This window comes from Nannobrachium achirus, assembly GCF_963921795.1.
Source record: "Nannobrachium achirus genome assembly, chromosome: 15".
NCBI classification, from domain to species: Eukaryota; Metazoa; Chordata; class Actinopteri; order Myctophiformes; family Myctophidae; genus Nannobrachium; species Nannobrachium achirus.
Window position 1 is genome coordinate 31,340,136 of NC_137822.1, and position 17,098 is coordinate 31,357,233.

General features: G+C 43.6%; 1 protein-coding gene across 1 annotated transcript; it reads left to right on the plus strand.

Annotated features, from left to right (window-relative positions):
- Positions 1-9,494: 9,494 nt before the first annotated feature.
- Positions 9,495-10,424, plus strand: LOC308299759 (m7GpppN-mRNA hydrolase-like; the record flags this gene model as incomplete). The annotated part of the gene is made up of 1 exon (XM_080743547.1): positions 9,495-10,424. The coding sequence occupies one exon, from the start codon at positions 9,495-9,497 to the stop codon at positions 10,422-10,424; it is 930 nt and encodes a 309-aa protein (XP_080599673.1).
- Between the last annotated feature and the right edge of the window lie 6,674 nt (positions 10,425-17,098).

The following is a 17,098-nucleotide window of genomic DNA, read 5'->3' on the forward strand; positions in this document are numbered from 1 at the left end:
TTTAAAGCTTTGAATCGGTAAAGCATAAAGTAATGGTTAAAGTGGTTCGAGGTCTTAAGGGTTAAATACCAGACAGCTTAGTGTAAAGATGTCCAAAGTCCAATGTTTTGGGAGAATTTACAAGCATAACCCAGGAGAGAGAGAAACCGAATAACATGGGTCACCTTTCGACATGCAGTAAATTTGTCATTTCAAGTTTTATGACAACTTATCCCCACTGTCAGGTGAAAAGAAGCAACTTGCATAGAAGGAAGCATGAGGTCAGTCCGTTGTCTCCCCAGGCACGGCAGAGGGAGAGCAGAGCCCAGGATTACATAGGCAATTGGCACTGGGTGAAAATGGGTTACAAAATCACGGGATAAAAAATATTTTAAAAAAAGTTTTATGACAACTTAAACCCTACATATTTAGTCAACCCGCGTTCCCCAGGGCTCTATACTTGGTCCGCTCCTCTTTTCCCTCTACGACAAGTCTCTTTATCGAAAATAGCTGGTCCAAAATTGTGTGTTTGTAGTGCAAGAGCATACATTTTTTTTCAGAACGTTCGCCCCAACAATACCAACGATACCAGTGTGCATCATGTGTTTAAAATTAGAATCAGAATATAGCTATATTGTCACATCACAGGTTTACAGGTGTATTTTCTCATACAAGCTCCATCATTTGTCGTTTTCAGGAAAAGGAAGAAGAATAGCGATAGAAAGACGAGCAAAAGGAAACAAGGATTATGTTTTCCTATATGGTGTCTTGATTAGCAGACCTAGCAGCGAGGAACCACTGTTAGAAATGTAGCTTTACTCTAAGCTTGCGCTTTTCATTTTTCTCTCTTTCTCTGTCCCTCAGTCTCTTTCTGTTTCTACAGTTTCAATTCTCTCTCTCTCAATTTATCTCTCGCGTTGTTTTTCTATCTCTCCCTTTCTTTCAGTCTTCATCCCTCGGTCTCTATCTCTCTGTTATTTGTCGCTTTCTCCTTGTCTGTCTGTCTGTCTGTCTGTCTATCTTTCACTCTCTCTCTCTCTCTCTCTGTCCACCCCATAGGAACGGGGGGGATTATGTAGATGAGTTTGTGTATTGTTAGGGACAGACACTGTCTTGTCTGCATGTGATTCTGTCATATTAAGTCTCATACCCCCACTTGATAAAGCTGCAGGATCAGGATAGTTTGGAGCTGTCTGTCTGTCTCTCCCTCTCACACACTCACAAACACACACACACACATATAGATGTACACAGGCACATCCAGGCTCACACTTCAACGCAATTGCAGCTATCAATAGACACGTGTGTTCGTGTAGACATGATTGCAACTGTAATATATGTTCGCAGACAAAACAGGCATGTATGCAAAAATGCTAATCCAGCCACAAACATGTGTGAACATGTGTGCTCTCTCACGACCACAGATACATGCACAATGTTGTGTGTGCACATACCCACTCATAATAAAGCTGTCATTTGAGCACGACTAACTAGATGTGGCAACCGCCAGTAGGAAGCCAACAAGGGAGGGGGGCCGTCGTTTTGAAGTTTTTTTCTTTTGTGAGTGAATATTCGCTTGTGCACATCCGTGTGTGTGTGTGTGTGTGTGTGTGTGTGTGTGTGTGTGTGTGTGTGTGTGTGTGTGTGTGTGTGTGTGTGAGAGATATGATGTGATAGAAATCCCCCCGTCTGTTCTGCTTGCATAGCATCGCATTTATTTTCCAGAAGAGGTGACTTTGTGTCTCATGATGTGTGTCTTATTAGGGTCTGGTGGTGTACCACAATTACATGCCTTCTAGAACAGGGGGTCAGTTGACACTGCTACAACAATCACAGTTTGCCAAAGGTGCTAGACAGATATTATTAACGTTATTGGACTTATATGTTATACTTTAAAATTATGTGGACTCAAATTGTTGTGCAGCAACAATGGCAAAACCAGAACAAGTTGGTTCAAGTTGCTGCCCCCTTCCAATTCAAAACACATGGTGGTGAATCCTGATAACTGGCCCTTCTTGACAGTCTCCTGACAGTTTTCAGGTCACAATTTGATTTACAAACCTGGTTGCCGGAAGAAATATTGACCATATGGATTACTGTCCTGTGATATTTTCAACGCCTTTTTTAAAGAATTGTAATCAATTGTTTGAACATACTAGATCAAATTTGATTTTGATCTAATAATTATTTTTAATCTGCATATCCTCACGTATAGGTGTGATGATATACAGTACATCCCAGGTTACGTGAAGAGTACCTTGCGAGACATCTTGATGGTATTGCTATCCCTAACTTTAGATTCTATTAAACTTGGCAGCAAATATTCAATGTATTATACTACAAGTAGATGGTTTTTCCATCTGAAGCCTGATGCCCCAGCATGGCTGACACTGGAGATTAACTCTTGTAAACCATGCTCCCTCAGAACAAAGTGGGGGTCATCACTCCTTCTTCCCTTCAGACATACCCTTCAATAATCCTGCCGTGAAACACTCCCCGAGAGTGTGGGTTCAATTCAGGAAAGGTTTTGGCTTCCAGCTCCCGTCCCTTTGAAGTCCTATCATTTTTAATCACCTGTTCACTCTCTCACACTCTCACAGCAAGACACATTGTTTCATAGATGGCAGAGGAAGGGGACAAGATATTATAGAGATGTGTGCAGGCAGACACTTCTGTGTGCAGAGTTTGATCAAATTGTTTTTGAAGCAAAAGTCAGGATAAAAAAAGAAATCACACCCGTGTGAACTGAGCGGTGGTTTACCCACCAACCCTGTACTGTACTGTACATATTCTGTGTTCTATATCTATGAATTCTATGTGTTCTAGATCTATGAATTCTGTCTCCCCCCCCCCCCACCGCCCCCCCCGCCCCCCCCCCCCCCCAGGCTAGTCTCAACAGCACCCTCTTACCCCCCCCCCTCCCCCCTTCCCCCCTGTGTGTGTGTGTGTGTGTGTGTGTGTGTGTGTGTGTGTGTGTGTGTGTGTGTGTGTGTGTGTGTGTGTGTGTGTGTGTGTGTGCGCGTGTGTGTGTGTGCCTGGCCTGGCCTGGCCTGAAAACAGCGCCCCTCCCTTAACATGTGTCATAAAAGGTACTGTAGGGCAGGCTACATACAGACAGACAGACAGACAGACAGACACGGACGGAGACAGACATACCCACACACACGGCCACGTATAGGAGCGTTGTGACCACCGCTCAAAAAGACACACGTGTATATCTCCTTGTATGGGCCGTTCTGCGACGTGAGTTTAGACAGGAACACTCACACCAAAGTAGTTTAACCATTTATTGCATAAATGGAATACACTTAATCTTGGCCCTTGAAGGGCTCCACGTTCAGAGATGTTCACTGAATTTTGTGCATGCTTTTTGAGCATGCTAAGGGAAATCAGGGAACGCTAAGCAAGACTCCCCCATATAGCAATACTGTACATTGACATAGCTTAATCAGACATAATCAAGTATTTGAGCTTAGCCAGACTAATCAAAGGTGGAGGCTGGGGTGGAGGCAGCGAGTATCCGAGGCTTCGGATAACCAAGCATAGTAGAGAAAGTGAGACGTATTTAAAGGAGCCTTCGTGTGATGTAATGACCAGCCAATATGTGAATGAGGAATGGGAAAAGAGCTGACTGACAGCTGAATACAGCTGGGCGGGGCAAGACTCTTGTATCCTGCAACGCTGAAGCCTTTATTTATCTCTATACATGAAGTTCCGTGCTCATTCCGTGATCCTACACACAAATAGTCAGGTCCACTATGTATTTTTGTTGGATTTTTTTGGAGATTAGTAAAACTATACATTTTTGGAATCTTCAGAGCATGGGGAATCCAAAAATCTTTGTTGTCATTTGCACAGACACATGCAAAGCCGCCATTTTGGACGTTCAAAATGGCCGACATAAAATACATAATTTGTGCCATCTTGGCTTCTAGACAACCTAGAAACCTATTTAAACATGCCAATCCTGTGTTTTCTGGGTCAAGGAATCGACCGAGTAAATGATGGGAGTAAAATGTTCCGGACCCCCACCCCCTTTCTGGGGGTTATCTATTTTGGGACCTCAGAACAGTACGCCAGCCAGTTAATGTCTGATTTTCATAATATTAGAGTTGTTTTGTAAGTTTTAAAACATCCCGAGTTCATTTATTAGACTTTTAAAGCAGCCAGAATAACCTTTCTGACTTTTGGTTGGGGTCTTTCCTCACCTGGGACCCCCCAGACAGACCCCTGAGCCTATCTCAGTAATCACTCTGCTCCAGAACAATGTTAAATTAGATCATAATTGAAACATAAAAGTTGTTGTAGCTGGGCTCTGAAAACAAATATGAGTAAGCAAAATACCAGGGGTCTTCCTCAGGGGGTCCGGGACCCCTGGGGGGTCCTCAGAGTTACTACAGTTGGCCCGCCAAATCTTGATGGGAAAGGATTTTCTTTTTTCTTTTTTACATTTGAAACTTTATGTTTTTATGTATCCTGGGTTCCTGTATTGTACTTCGATGATTTATTAGTATTCTCAGTATTATTTATAACAGTTAGACAGTTATGGTTGACAGCTGTTACTGCAGGGATTGCAAGAATGAAGGTATTGCAACTTCTCACTTTGGGCGTGCAGACTAACGTGTCCATTTATTGCACTGCACTCACACTGACAACACACACACACACACACACACACACACACACACACACACACACACACACACACACACACACACACACACACACACACACACCTCTTTGTTAATCGTCACCCCAAAACCTGCACCCTATCCTCTTAAAGAGCTCATGGTCAATTATGCCCAAAGAGATTCACTACAATACATGTCCTCCCTAATTGTGTTGACAGTCTCCGCCATAGCAATTGCAGGGAGGAGTGCAACCTGCTTTGCAGCCACATTTGATGAGCTCAAGTACTGCCTTTGGAGCAGGGAGGGCAAGACACCTGACTGGAACATACCCTCCACTCTCTGAATGCCATCTATTTTCTTCGATTGAAGCTTGGGGCAATTTGTCAGGTATCAAAAAGTAGGCATCATACAATACCATGAAGTCTGGCCATTGCCCTTCCCCTACCACACACATGAAGAGGCTGATACCCTGATTACTCATCAAGTCCTTGCCTCTGTGGATTATGGTGCTTTGCAAGACATAGGTGTTTGATCACCCGGCACCGATGTCCTCCTGCTGTTACTGAAATGTGCAACAGTCACTGAAATGTGCAACAGTCAAAGGTACAAATAAATGGAAATAGATATATTCGAGCGAGCAAGTTATTGGATGTCACAAATGTCAAGGGTTCCTTGGCCTACACAACGTTTCTGGTGCTGGCTGGGGAAGAGCATTTGTTGGAATCTCCAAAAAGACATGGGTTAATGCCTACTTGAAGCCTGATGATGATGATCAAGTCATTAGGAAATTGAAGATGACAATGATGAAGACAAATGGATCCTGTATGTCTGAAATGACTGCATTGTAGTGAATTTTTTTGGGCATAATTGACCATGGGCTCTTTAAGAGGATAGGGTGAGGGTTTTGGGGTGACAATAACAAAGAGGGGTGTGTGTGTGTGTGTGTGTGTGTGTGTGTGTGTGTGTGTGTGTGTGTGTGTGTGTGTGTGTGTGTGTGTGTGTGTGTGTGTGTGTGTGTTGTCAGTGTGAGTGCAGTGCAATAAATGGACACGTTGTTCTGCGTGCCCATAGTGAGTAGTTGCAATACCTTCATTAGGGATGTGCGCGTGTACACGGTTATCCGTGTACACGGTTTGAAAACCACTATTCGTTTTGAAAATACAATTCGATTATTCTATTAAATATATTTTTAATTATTGAGATATTAACTTTATTAAGCATTTAAACTCTGCGCCCATATTACTGTCTTGTCTTAATAAAATGTTACTTTTTAACAAGCAAATTAAGCAATCCCTTGGTTGATTTGCGGAGCATGCCTGTCTGTGTGACAGTCTGACTGACTGTTGCGCGCTGCAGTGGTCGCGCTGACACGCAGCCACACACCAGGCAGGCTGTCCGCTGCGCAAGTAAATTAATGGCAATTAAGCGACGTGTATCTTAAACATACTGGATGTGAATCACTCGCCTGCACGCTGCATCTGTGATCCGGTCCATGAATTAATCCATATTTTGAGGTGAGAACATGCCAAGGAGAATGCTTAATCATACATTGGCTGAGTATGGAATACCATTATGTAGCTAACTTTGAACAAAGCTGTTGCTCATTACTATAGCGACTCCAGTCAGACAGACATCAGCTGTTATAGCGAGTCTAGCGACCCAGCTGAGACTGATGCGCTAATTATTACTGACCCAGATTCACGCAATGACGTAATTGATAAATTTGAGCAAGATTTCAATATTATATAACATTTTAAAAGGCTTTTATATACTCTTGATACTTTTTTCAAACGAGGTTTGCCCTAATAGATTGAAGTGCTCAGTTTTGGCTATTTTCTGTGTGAAATTACAATTAAAAAAAAAATAACAATTAATTTTAGATTAATCGTGTATTCGATTACAAAACGGTCGTGTACACGTCAGTGAAATTAGTCGCTAGGAACATCCCTAACCTTCATTATGTCAAATTCTGGGTCTGGCCCTTGCCCTTCCCCTGTTCTACCCCACTTTGCTCACGCCCTCCCCTCCTGTGGACCTGATTGTCAATCTGAACTCCTCCCGGCTTCACAGCTGTGAGCTGTTGCCAAATGACTACCTAGTTGTCCATAAAAGGGATTTGGTTCCCCTGGCCTCACAGGGATCTCCATGTATGGGCATAAAGGGGATTTGGTTCCCCTGACATCACAGTGATGTCAAAGCGGGATGTCAGAGTGTGAGAGTCAATCAACAAAAAAGACAAGCGTTGCCCGTCCAGACAGACAGACAGACAGACAGACAGACAGACAGACAGATACGGTCAAGATGTGAGGGTTCTTATAGTAAACTGCGACCTATGGTCACAAACTTCGATCTATGGTAGCAATAAACCCAGGATACATAAAAACATTCAAAGTTTCAGTTTCAAATGTAAAAGAAAAAAAAAATCCCATCAAGATTTGGTGGGCCCCCTGTAGTAACTCTTAGGACCCCCCAGTGGTCCCGGACCCCCAGAGGAAGACCCCTGGTATGTGCTACTACTCATTTTTGTTTTCAGAGCCCAGCTACAACAAATGTTATGCTTCAATTATGATCTAATTTAACATTGTTCTGGAGCAGGAGCAGAGCGATTACTGAGATAGGCTCAGGGATCTGTCTGGGGGGTCCCAGGTGAGGAAAGATTAAAAGTATAATAAATGAACTAAGGATGTTTTAAAACTTACAAAACAACTCTAATATTACGGAAGTCGGACATTAACTGGCTGGTGTACTGTTCTGGGAGGTCCCAAAATAGATAACCCCCAGAAAGGGGGTGGGGGTCCAGAACATTTTACATCCATCATTCACTAATTTGATTCCTTGACCCAGAAAACATAGGATTGGCACGTTTAATTACGTTTCTAGGTTGTCTAGAAGCCAAGATAGCACAAATTATGTATTTTATGTCGGCCATTTTGAACGTCCAAAATGGCGGCTTTGCAGGTGTCTGTGCAAATGGCAACAAAGATTTTTGGATTCCCCATGCTCTGAAGATTCCAAAAATGTATAGTTTTACAAATCTCCAAAAAATTCCAACGAATAAACCTTTATTAATGTAGTGAACCTGACTAAAAGCCAGGCGTAAGAGCGGTTAGCACCGCTCAAAAGAAATTTCATAACAAACTGGACTGATTGTAGTCTTGGATCCCATCAGGCAGGGAAGGGTGACGTGTGGTTGTGGTGGCAACATTCGTAACCACGACAAGCCCCATAAAGTGTTTTTTATGTCTCTTTTCATTGCTGTTGTTTGTGTCTGGCTACAAGCTGTTCTCACAGCGCTACAGCACTGTGGCCAGCTGTGCCAGCCCAACCCCCGCACATAAATGATGAAACTAGATGAGATGAGGCAGTACTTTATTGTTGTAGGCATCTATATGAGAGATTTGCCCTGCATCCCAAGTAGCTAGCTGCATTTCACACAAAAAGACAATGTAACACACACAATGCAATGGAACATTTTAAATGTTAATTAAACAATCATGTCATTGATCTAAAACTAGAGAGTTTACTTAAACCCTACTGCAGGGGTCTTCAACAGGGGGTCCGGGACCCCTAGGGGGTCCTCAGAGTTACTACAGGGGGTCCTCCAAATCTCTGTGTGATAGGAACTTAATTCTTTCTACACTAACCTCTTGAACCCTAGTATCCCTATTCTGTGTGCATTGAACATTAGCCAAGAATAGCAGGTTTTTTGTAGAGGGAATGTCTAAAATACACATTAAACCAACAACGTACACTGATGATAGTTCTGTCAAGTCTAACCTGTCTAAGAAATCTATGAACATTTTTAATCTGCACCACAATTTTATACAAGGCGTAGTGGGGTCCCTCCCTGCTTCATCTCTCTCTCAGCTAAGGAGTCCTTGGCCTGAAAACGTTGAAGACCCCTGCCCTACTGTATTAGTTGACCAGTACCCCCTATACTAGGCCCCCTCCTTTTCCCTCTCTTCGCCAAAAATAACCAAATGTTCACCCAAGAATAGGATGCCAAGTGATTAATCACGGCCATACACACCTGTTTAAATCAATACGCTTCATGTCTTCTACTGAAAGGCAATTTCAAATGTTGGCATTTAATTTTGTACACAGACAACACTGACAACAATGTGTTTTACAAATACATAAAGAAATCGAATCATGTGGCTATCGGGAGCCCACATGGGAACCAAGCGGTGTGGCTTTCTCTCGGATTTCATGCGGCCAGCCTGTGATGTTTTAATGTATTCTTTTTGAGCGGTGCTCCTGTAAGGAGCTAGCCGCTCTTACATCTGGCTTTGTCCGTTTGTCCCGGAATATAACAAAACAAGGTCCTAACAGCGATGGAGTGGATAACAGATTTGATAACGGATTATCACAACAGAACAATTGAGGTTGTCCTTGAAGCAGTGGTGTCACACGGACACCACTGCATAGGTGGACCCCAAATGCGTCTTCTACTGAAAGGCAATGTCAAATGTTGTCATTTAATATTATACATAAAGTACGTATGCGTATACGTACATTACAAGTCTACTAAAGAGCCAGGCTCGTTATAGCGGGATGGCAACACAGCAACCTTGTGGAAGCCTACACTATGATATCAGTGCTATGACATCAGCACATTTTGTCAGAGTGCTTTTTTTCCGGAGGTCTTTTAGGCCAGTCCATGACGTCACTACAGTATACTGACGTGAGGCACCAATTTGCGCAATCTCCATAATCAGTCTGGGATAGTGATGTCACACAACGCACTTCAGTGCATTTGCTTTATAAAATATTGAATACCCATTCAAGGCTTTATAATAACAAATCTAATGCACCATATTGGTTCAAGAATGCCTCTCTAAACTACTGTTGACTGTGGTCCTGCTGCTGTTTTCAAATCCACTCATGGACACCAAACGGGTGGAGATTCCTCCTTGGGTTCTGGACGACCTCGGCAGTAGATTCCTCCTCCACATACCCAGTGAGGAGAAGGACAATGTCATCCGGCTCTGCTTCCAGATCGAAGAAGCCCACTGGTTCTACCTGGATAACCTGGACTTCTACACGCAGAAGACCCCAGGTTTGCCTCAGTGTGGGATCCGGGACTTTGCCATGGCTGTTTTCAAACACTGTCCATTCCTGCTCCCTGATGGGGAAGATGTCCATAGAGTCATCGAAGAGTGGAAGGAATATAAGATGGGCATCCCGACCTATGGCGCAATTATTCTAGACGAGGCTTTAGAAAATGTGTTGCTGGTTCATGGTTACTTAGCAAAGTCAGGGTGGGGATTCCCCAAGGGCAAAGTCAACAAAGATGAGGCCCCTCGAGACTGTGCCGTGCGAGAGGTTTTGGAGGAAACTGGCTTCGACATCACAGATCGTATCTCTGAAGACATGTACATTGAGCTCAAGCTCAATAATGTCTTCACAAATTCTGCAGTCAGGGGCCAGCTGACCAGGTTGTACTTAATACCTGGAGTCTCCGCTGATACCAAGTTCAGCCCCAAAATAAAGAAGGAGATCAGCGACATCGAGTGGTTCCCGGTCGAACAGTTGCCTTGTGACAAGAGCGACATGACTCCTAAGTTCACGCTCGGAATGGCCCCTAACAGGTTCTTAACAGCCATTCCATTTGTGACGCCGCTCCGACAATGGATAGCCAAGTTGAATGGCATGTCCGCCATGGACACTGATGAGGATTTTATTTCCAATGGCAGCGGTCCATGCAACAAAGACTGTGAGCAGCTGGCCTTGTCTAAATCATTCCTCAACTTCAACGTTGACTTGGAAGCCATTCTGGAAGCTTATGCTCCAGAGGTCTTAATTATATGTTAAAGAATCAAAAGGGGTTTATTTATAACCCACTCAAAGGCTTACAGGTAAAGCAGTGAGATGTTGGTGTGACAAGGGTCTGCATACTGTGCAACAACAGCAATACAATACACAATAAGATAATAATAAATAGGCCTATAGTAATTGTATGTATGAAAATAAAACAAAATAATTCTATGACGAAGAGAATATGACTGGTTTCATCATTTCTCTACATGGTGAGAAAGCCTAGTCAGACGAATTACAAGGTGTGGAGAACTGCATTTATCTGTAAAAGTCTAACTCCAGCTTGTACAAAACACCTCATTTGGCCAACAGATGGCTTATGTATTATGAAGCGGCTTCATTATTTACCACAGGACAATCCTGTCCTGCATAATGTGATCACACACTACTGCGATACAGATTCATTCTAAAATGGTAAAATGCTGCATATGGCGACTTTTTATCCAAAGCGCTTTTTAGCCTATTAATTCACCCATTCATACACACATTCACAGCAGAGGACAACGTGCAAGGAAGGCACCATTCTGCTCATCAGGAGCAGTTAGAGGTTGCTCAAGCACACTTTGACCCAATGACACTAACCCATGGGAGCCAATAAGGATCGAACCAGAAATCGTCCGATCTCCAAGTGGCCTAGCTTTCTATACTCCTGAGCCTCTGCCGCCCCAGCTCAAATTCATTCAACAGTTTCCCAAACATAGGATCGTAACCCATTTTGTTTCGCGGACCGGTGTTTCATGGGTCGTGAGTAAATATCCTCTTTCATTACCGTTGCCACAAAAACACTGAACTTTCTTTTTTTTTTTTTCTTTTTTTTTATATCTCAAGCATTGTCACACAAACAAATATCAAAACGTTTAATGCATGTATTAAACACTGTGGAAAATGGAATATCTACAAGCTCAAAACACATGGTGATGGGATGTGTTGCAAGCTTATACATTCTTTACAAGTTTGGGAACCCTGGTTTGTAGAATTTGAAGCCCCATAAGTCAAACAAGTGAATGTCGGAGAACCACTGTTGCACCTATATGAGCAGTGCCAGTTTTCTGCATGAAATATCCCCCATAGTTATAGCCCCACATAACCGCCTAAAGATTAGGATGGCGTCAATGTGGGGGTCCAAGCAAACCTACCACCAGCTGTTGTTGCGTCGGTTGTTTATCAGCTTACTGAAAGTCACCTTCTCCAATGCGAGAAAAGTTTCATTTGACAGTATGATGACCCAGAGTAGACCCCGGGCTTTCTTGTGTCTCTGTGGTGTGAGCTGATAGTCCAGCAAGCCTACTGTAACTACAAGCTGTTTGAGAGCCTCTGCAGTGTCAGCCAGCTGTGCCAGCCCGCTCCTGGCAGCCAGCACACAGACATAGTGCCATCTGTGCCCGTGGGCACTCAGCAGCACTGTCGGCGCCATCTATACATCCTCCTTTATCCTGTCATTGCACTGCTGCTTTCTCCTCATCACAAAGCAGAACATCAAATGGCTGCTTTTGCGCTGCTTCCCCGATCCCAACTGAACCAAACTAAACCAAATAAAAAAAGTGGCCCTGTATTGTACAGCCTTTCTGTTCAAAACAGGTGCATATAATATTGTTGTATACCCCATGCAGGGGGGAAAAGAGTATATTTAAAGAGTATCATATAAAGAATATATTTAATGTTTTTACACTTACCGTACCACATACAACCTAAAGTCCTAAACTGATTGGCAAATCTCATTCATTACTGAACTTTAAGGAAAATGTGATATAAGCCTCAAGTTAAGCCATAATTCACAATCAAATATCATTTTATGCAAAATAAGAAAGACATAATTTACTTCAACAAACAAAAACCTGGCAACCACTGACAAGAGGGTAGCAAGCAACTAATATGTATGTTGTTATATTAAATTAATGTTGAAAATGAATATGAAATATAGCCTATTTCATATGTATCCCAAAAGCGGTGCTCGCAGTCGCTTCAAGACATCAGTTACATCAGTCACATTTGTGTGAATCAGCATGGATTTCCATACATGGAGATCCGTGCTCACACACAAAGTGAAATGTAGGAGCGGTTAGCACCGCTCAAAAAAAATCTATAAATTATATTGACCAGTGGCACACACTGAAAATACTACTATCTCTACAACATGCTGCAGGGAGCGGAACTGGGAGGGGACACAGTGTGTTGTTCGGCACATGTTAGGCTAGCCCTCCCACCGGTGAAACTCCTCAGGTGAGGTGAAAAGAAGAGGCTTTCGGGCGACTCCCTGTGTGTGTCAGAGCAGGCATGTGGTTCTCTACACCCTCCACAGGACAACAGTGGGGGTTAGCAGCAGCGTCTGGGTAGTATACTGTTCCTTGTTCAAGGATATTAGCATTTCTAAATTGGGGAGAATTGGGAAAAAGGCAGAGACACAGCGAGAGAGTGCATGGGGGAGAGGGGGAGAGAGGGCATGAGAGAGATAGAGAGAGAGAGACGGACAGACAGACAGACAGACAGACAGAGGGATTGATGCTAACATGTCCTTTTGCTACCATCATTGAATCAGACAAACATTTGATTGGATTGTCCTGGACCCCTAGGGTGTGACCTAATAAAAAAAAGCTTCCATGCAGGGTGTGTGTGTGTGTGTGTGTGTGTGTGTGTGTGTGTGTGTGTGTGTGTGTGTGCGCGCGTGCGTGCGTGCGTGTGAGAGAGGGGAGAAGGAGAGAAGACAAGATGAGCAGAGTTTGTGCAAGCTTCAAACTGCATGAAAGGTGAAAGAGGTAATTTGAGAAAAGTAAGACCACAGGGACGGATGTGGGGAAAGAACGCCTGAGGTGAAGAGGGGAGGAGAGGAGAGGAGGAGGGGGGGAGTAGGTTGGATGGGAGAAGAGATAGAGGAGAGGATTCACACCAGAGGAGAGGGGAGAGGGGAGGAGCAAATTGGAAGGGAAGGAGAGAAGATAGGATGCAACTGATGGAGGGAGACGGCTGATTGTTGAGTGAAGAGGGGGGGGGGGGGGGGGGGGTGATGAGGGATGGGTTGGATTATGGTGTGGGATGTTTTTTTATGAAACTCTAAAATGGCAGTGCCTCGCAGTGGCCTCACTGTTATCAGCCAGTCTTTCCTTTTTGTTATCAATAGCCAAATGCATAAATAAACCTCATACACATGTATTCTTTTCCACAATTAAGGCTTCTTCATCAGCAACGAAGTGGAAAACATCTGTAATGTTGAGGCTGCCACATTTAAAGGAATACCAGTGGTATGGCAAACCACATGAACCCTTGCATCCCTATTCCTGGGTGAATATTTGGCAGATTCAGCATATCTGCATGCTCACAACAAGATAGCACTTTTGGAGGAGCGCTCTATCATCATTGCATAAAGGAATCTTCTTTGTGCCATAACAACTGAGATGGGAGGATGCCACCGCGCCACCATCAGGCCGATTTTTTTGAACACATTTCTTGACACTGCTCCTACAGATTTTGCCCTAAAATCATACAAAGCGGTACACAGTATCTCTAAAGTCATGTCATCAACTTGGATCTGTCCCATTTCCCATATTCCCTCCTGATTGGCTGCCATTGCCTTCTAAAGTTTGTGTATGCGACCTGACGGTCGCTTATCTCCCGATTAGGGAGTCTTACTGGTTCATTGTCCCTGTTTTAGCACCATTGAGAAGGATGTTACATACTTTGAAAAGCTTGATCTTGGTAGCTCTTAAAACATCTGACTGGCATGCATGTTGGATGTAACTTTGCAAGCACATGTCCTCTCCTTGTCAGGAAGTCCCTTCTGCTACTGATTACATAACGTATGACCCAAGTTATTTGAAATCCTCAGTTTCTTTGATGTCCCTACCGTTAATGGAGCGGATGGTTGGATGATCTGAGTTTTCATTCAGATGCAGGCATTCTGTCTTCTTGGCATTCAGCATTATTTCGGTTGCTGAATGCAAAAGCAGGTATACGGTGCTCATACATCACTGCTATTGCTTTCACCATCTCTTCTGGAATTCCATAGTTGAGCAGTATGCATCACATAGCATTCCTTTTTACACTATCGCACACTGTCATGCTATCTCTATAGAGACCCCTCAACATGCACTGTCCGAGATTAGCTGTACACAGACACACACGTACATACACATGGACAGGGGCGAAATCGTGCTTGTCTTCGCCTCCCGGCCTGCCGGCCTGGTGAAGACAATGCACAGAAACATCATGCGATTATACGGAAACAGTGACCACTCAAAGAGCCCCCTGTCATGCACTTGTTAAAGTTAATCAGCAAAAATTGATATTGTCAGGTAACAGCTGACATATTTATCATTAACTTTCATATTTATAAATTGTATTTATTGTTATGGGTCAGCTGTGTCAACTCCTCACCCCCTCTGCCATTTAGCTCTCTCGTGCTCCCTCTCTCTCTCCCTCCCTCCCTCCCTCCCTCTCTCTCTCTCTCTCTCTCTCTCTCTCTCTCTCTCTCTCTCTCTCTCTCTCTCTGGGTGTGACGCTCTGTTCCCTTATTGCTGCCAATCAGCTTGAACACCTGCGACTCATCCACTCATCAAGCTCCTGCAGTTAAATTATATTCCCTGGCTCTACACTCCAGTCTTCGTTCAGTTCGCCAACATGGTTTACTTCCAGTTGTTGTCTCTGCCTGCCTGCCTGCCTGCCTGCCTGCCTGCCTGCCTGCTTGCCTGCCTGCCTGCCTGCCTGCCTGCCTCGCTCTGTGGCCCGCCAGCCTGCCTGTCTCGCCCAGCTTCTTGCCAGCCTGCCTCGCCTGCCTGTCTCGCCCAGCAGCTTGCCACTTGCCAGACAGTTTTCCAAACGACAGCTTAGCTCTCTCTCTCTCTCTCTCTGACTGCCCTGGTTCTGACTCCGCTCTACTCAGCATCCAGCTAATACTTCCTGTTTGTACAGTTGCAACGCCCTGTGCCCTGTGAGTCCTGCTTCCTTGGTCCAAAGGTGACACATGTGTTTTAGTCAAAGTCAGGTTATCATTGTTTTTTAAAGTGTGGTATAATTTGAAACATCTAATCGAAAAGGGTTAAAAAGTTTGATTCAAAGTTTAGCAAACATTGATTGAGCTATTCAGATAGATGTTCAGTAATGTTTTAACTTTGGACAAAATATGAACAAACACAAAGTCTAAAAACCAGTAAGACTCCCTAATCAGGAGATAATCGACCGTCATGCAAAACTTTAGAAGGCAATCATAGCCAATCAGGAGGGAATATGGGAAATGTGACAGATCCATGTTGATGACATGACCTTAGAGATACAGTACTGTGTACCGCTTTGTGTGATTTTAGGCCAAAATCTGTAGGAACAGTCCAAAAATGTGTTTAGCTAAAATCAGCCTGATGGTGGCGCTAGAAGAGGGCCATGTGAGAATTGAGGGGTGGAGGTTGTGGTTTGCCAGCCAAGGTGTGTGTGTGCAAAGTTTGGCATGGATAGGGCCAACGGTGCCAGAGGGGCAAAAGTGTGAGGTGACGGACAGACAGACTGACTGACTGACAGCCGGCCCCGGTGGAGCTTTTCATAGTAACTTGTGACCTGACGATCGCAATGAAGCCATTAACCGGAAAATAATTATGATTATGGCCGTAGCTGTCAATAAGCAATGACATGAATGGCCATGGTATCGCCCTTTAACTCTGACAATGTACAAGTTGACCCTTTCTGAGTTCCCGATTTCATGTTTAAATCCCCCTTTCTTGTTCTTGTCATTGTTCACTAGTCTTTGTAAGAAAATCAAAAACAATGATTATCTTTATTTCATTACCTTGAGTACAAGCAACATTGTTTCAAAGTGGATCTGAAGATCTCAAAATAATAAATACAGTAGGTACCGTTATGAAAACAGGCATCTCCTTAACTCAGCCTTTTATAGAAGCACAATGTTATCTGAATGCGTGCAACTGATCAGGTTTACACATAGTCATCGAGATTCGGGGGGTTGTTCACATTATGCTGGTTGCATTTTACACAAGAAACATACTGTAAGTTCTATAAGATAAAAGGAACAGAATTGTTGTGTAACTTTTTAAAATGAATTAATATTTTCAGGGCCCAAAATACTTTTTCAAAGATTTAGCCTATATTTCTTTTTTCGGTAATAAGCTACAGCAGCACAATGGAATGAGTGATGGTGTTATGTAGATGAATGGAACATCTATTCAATATGATCACTCTGATCACTTATGATAATCAGGTCTATTGGGGGATAAACATAAGCCATAGATATAGATCCATATGGGCCCATAAGCCTATTTACATTAAGCCCCTGGATTTATCTTTCTTTTCAACAGTTTTTCTTCATTGTCAGTGAGTGTGTCTTTCTACATCATAGAAGCTGTAAGACAGCTGAGAGGGAGACAGTGTAGGAGAGTCAGAAAGCTAAGAGGGAGACAGTGTAGGAGAGGCAGACAGTATAGGGACGCTTCGAGGAAGATGTACTGTAGGAGAGACAGTGTAAGAGAGACAGACAGTAGGAAAGCTCAGAGGGAGACAGTGTAGGAGAGACAGAATGGAAACTGCGTAGGAGAAACAGACTGTAGGAAACTGAAGGGAGGAAAGGGCTCTCGCAGGATTCAGTCCCATAATTAAAGGTATATCGTTGTCGTTGGGCGGAAACCTTGTATCTCCAAGTTTTAAATGTGTACGTTCTTTCGCAAAGTAAAGCCCTG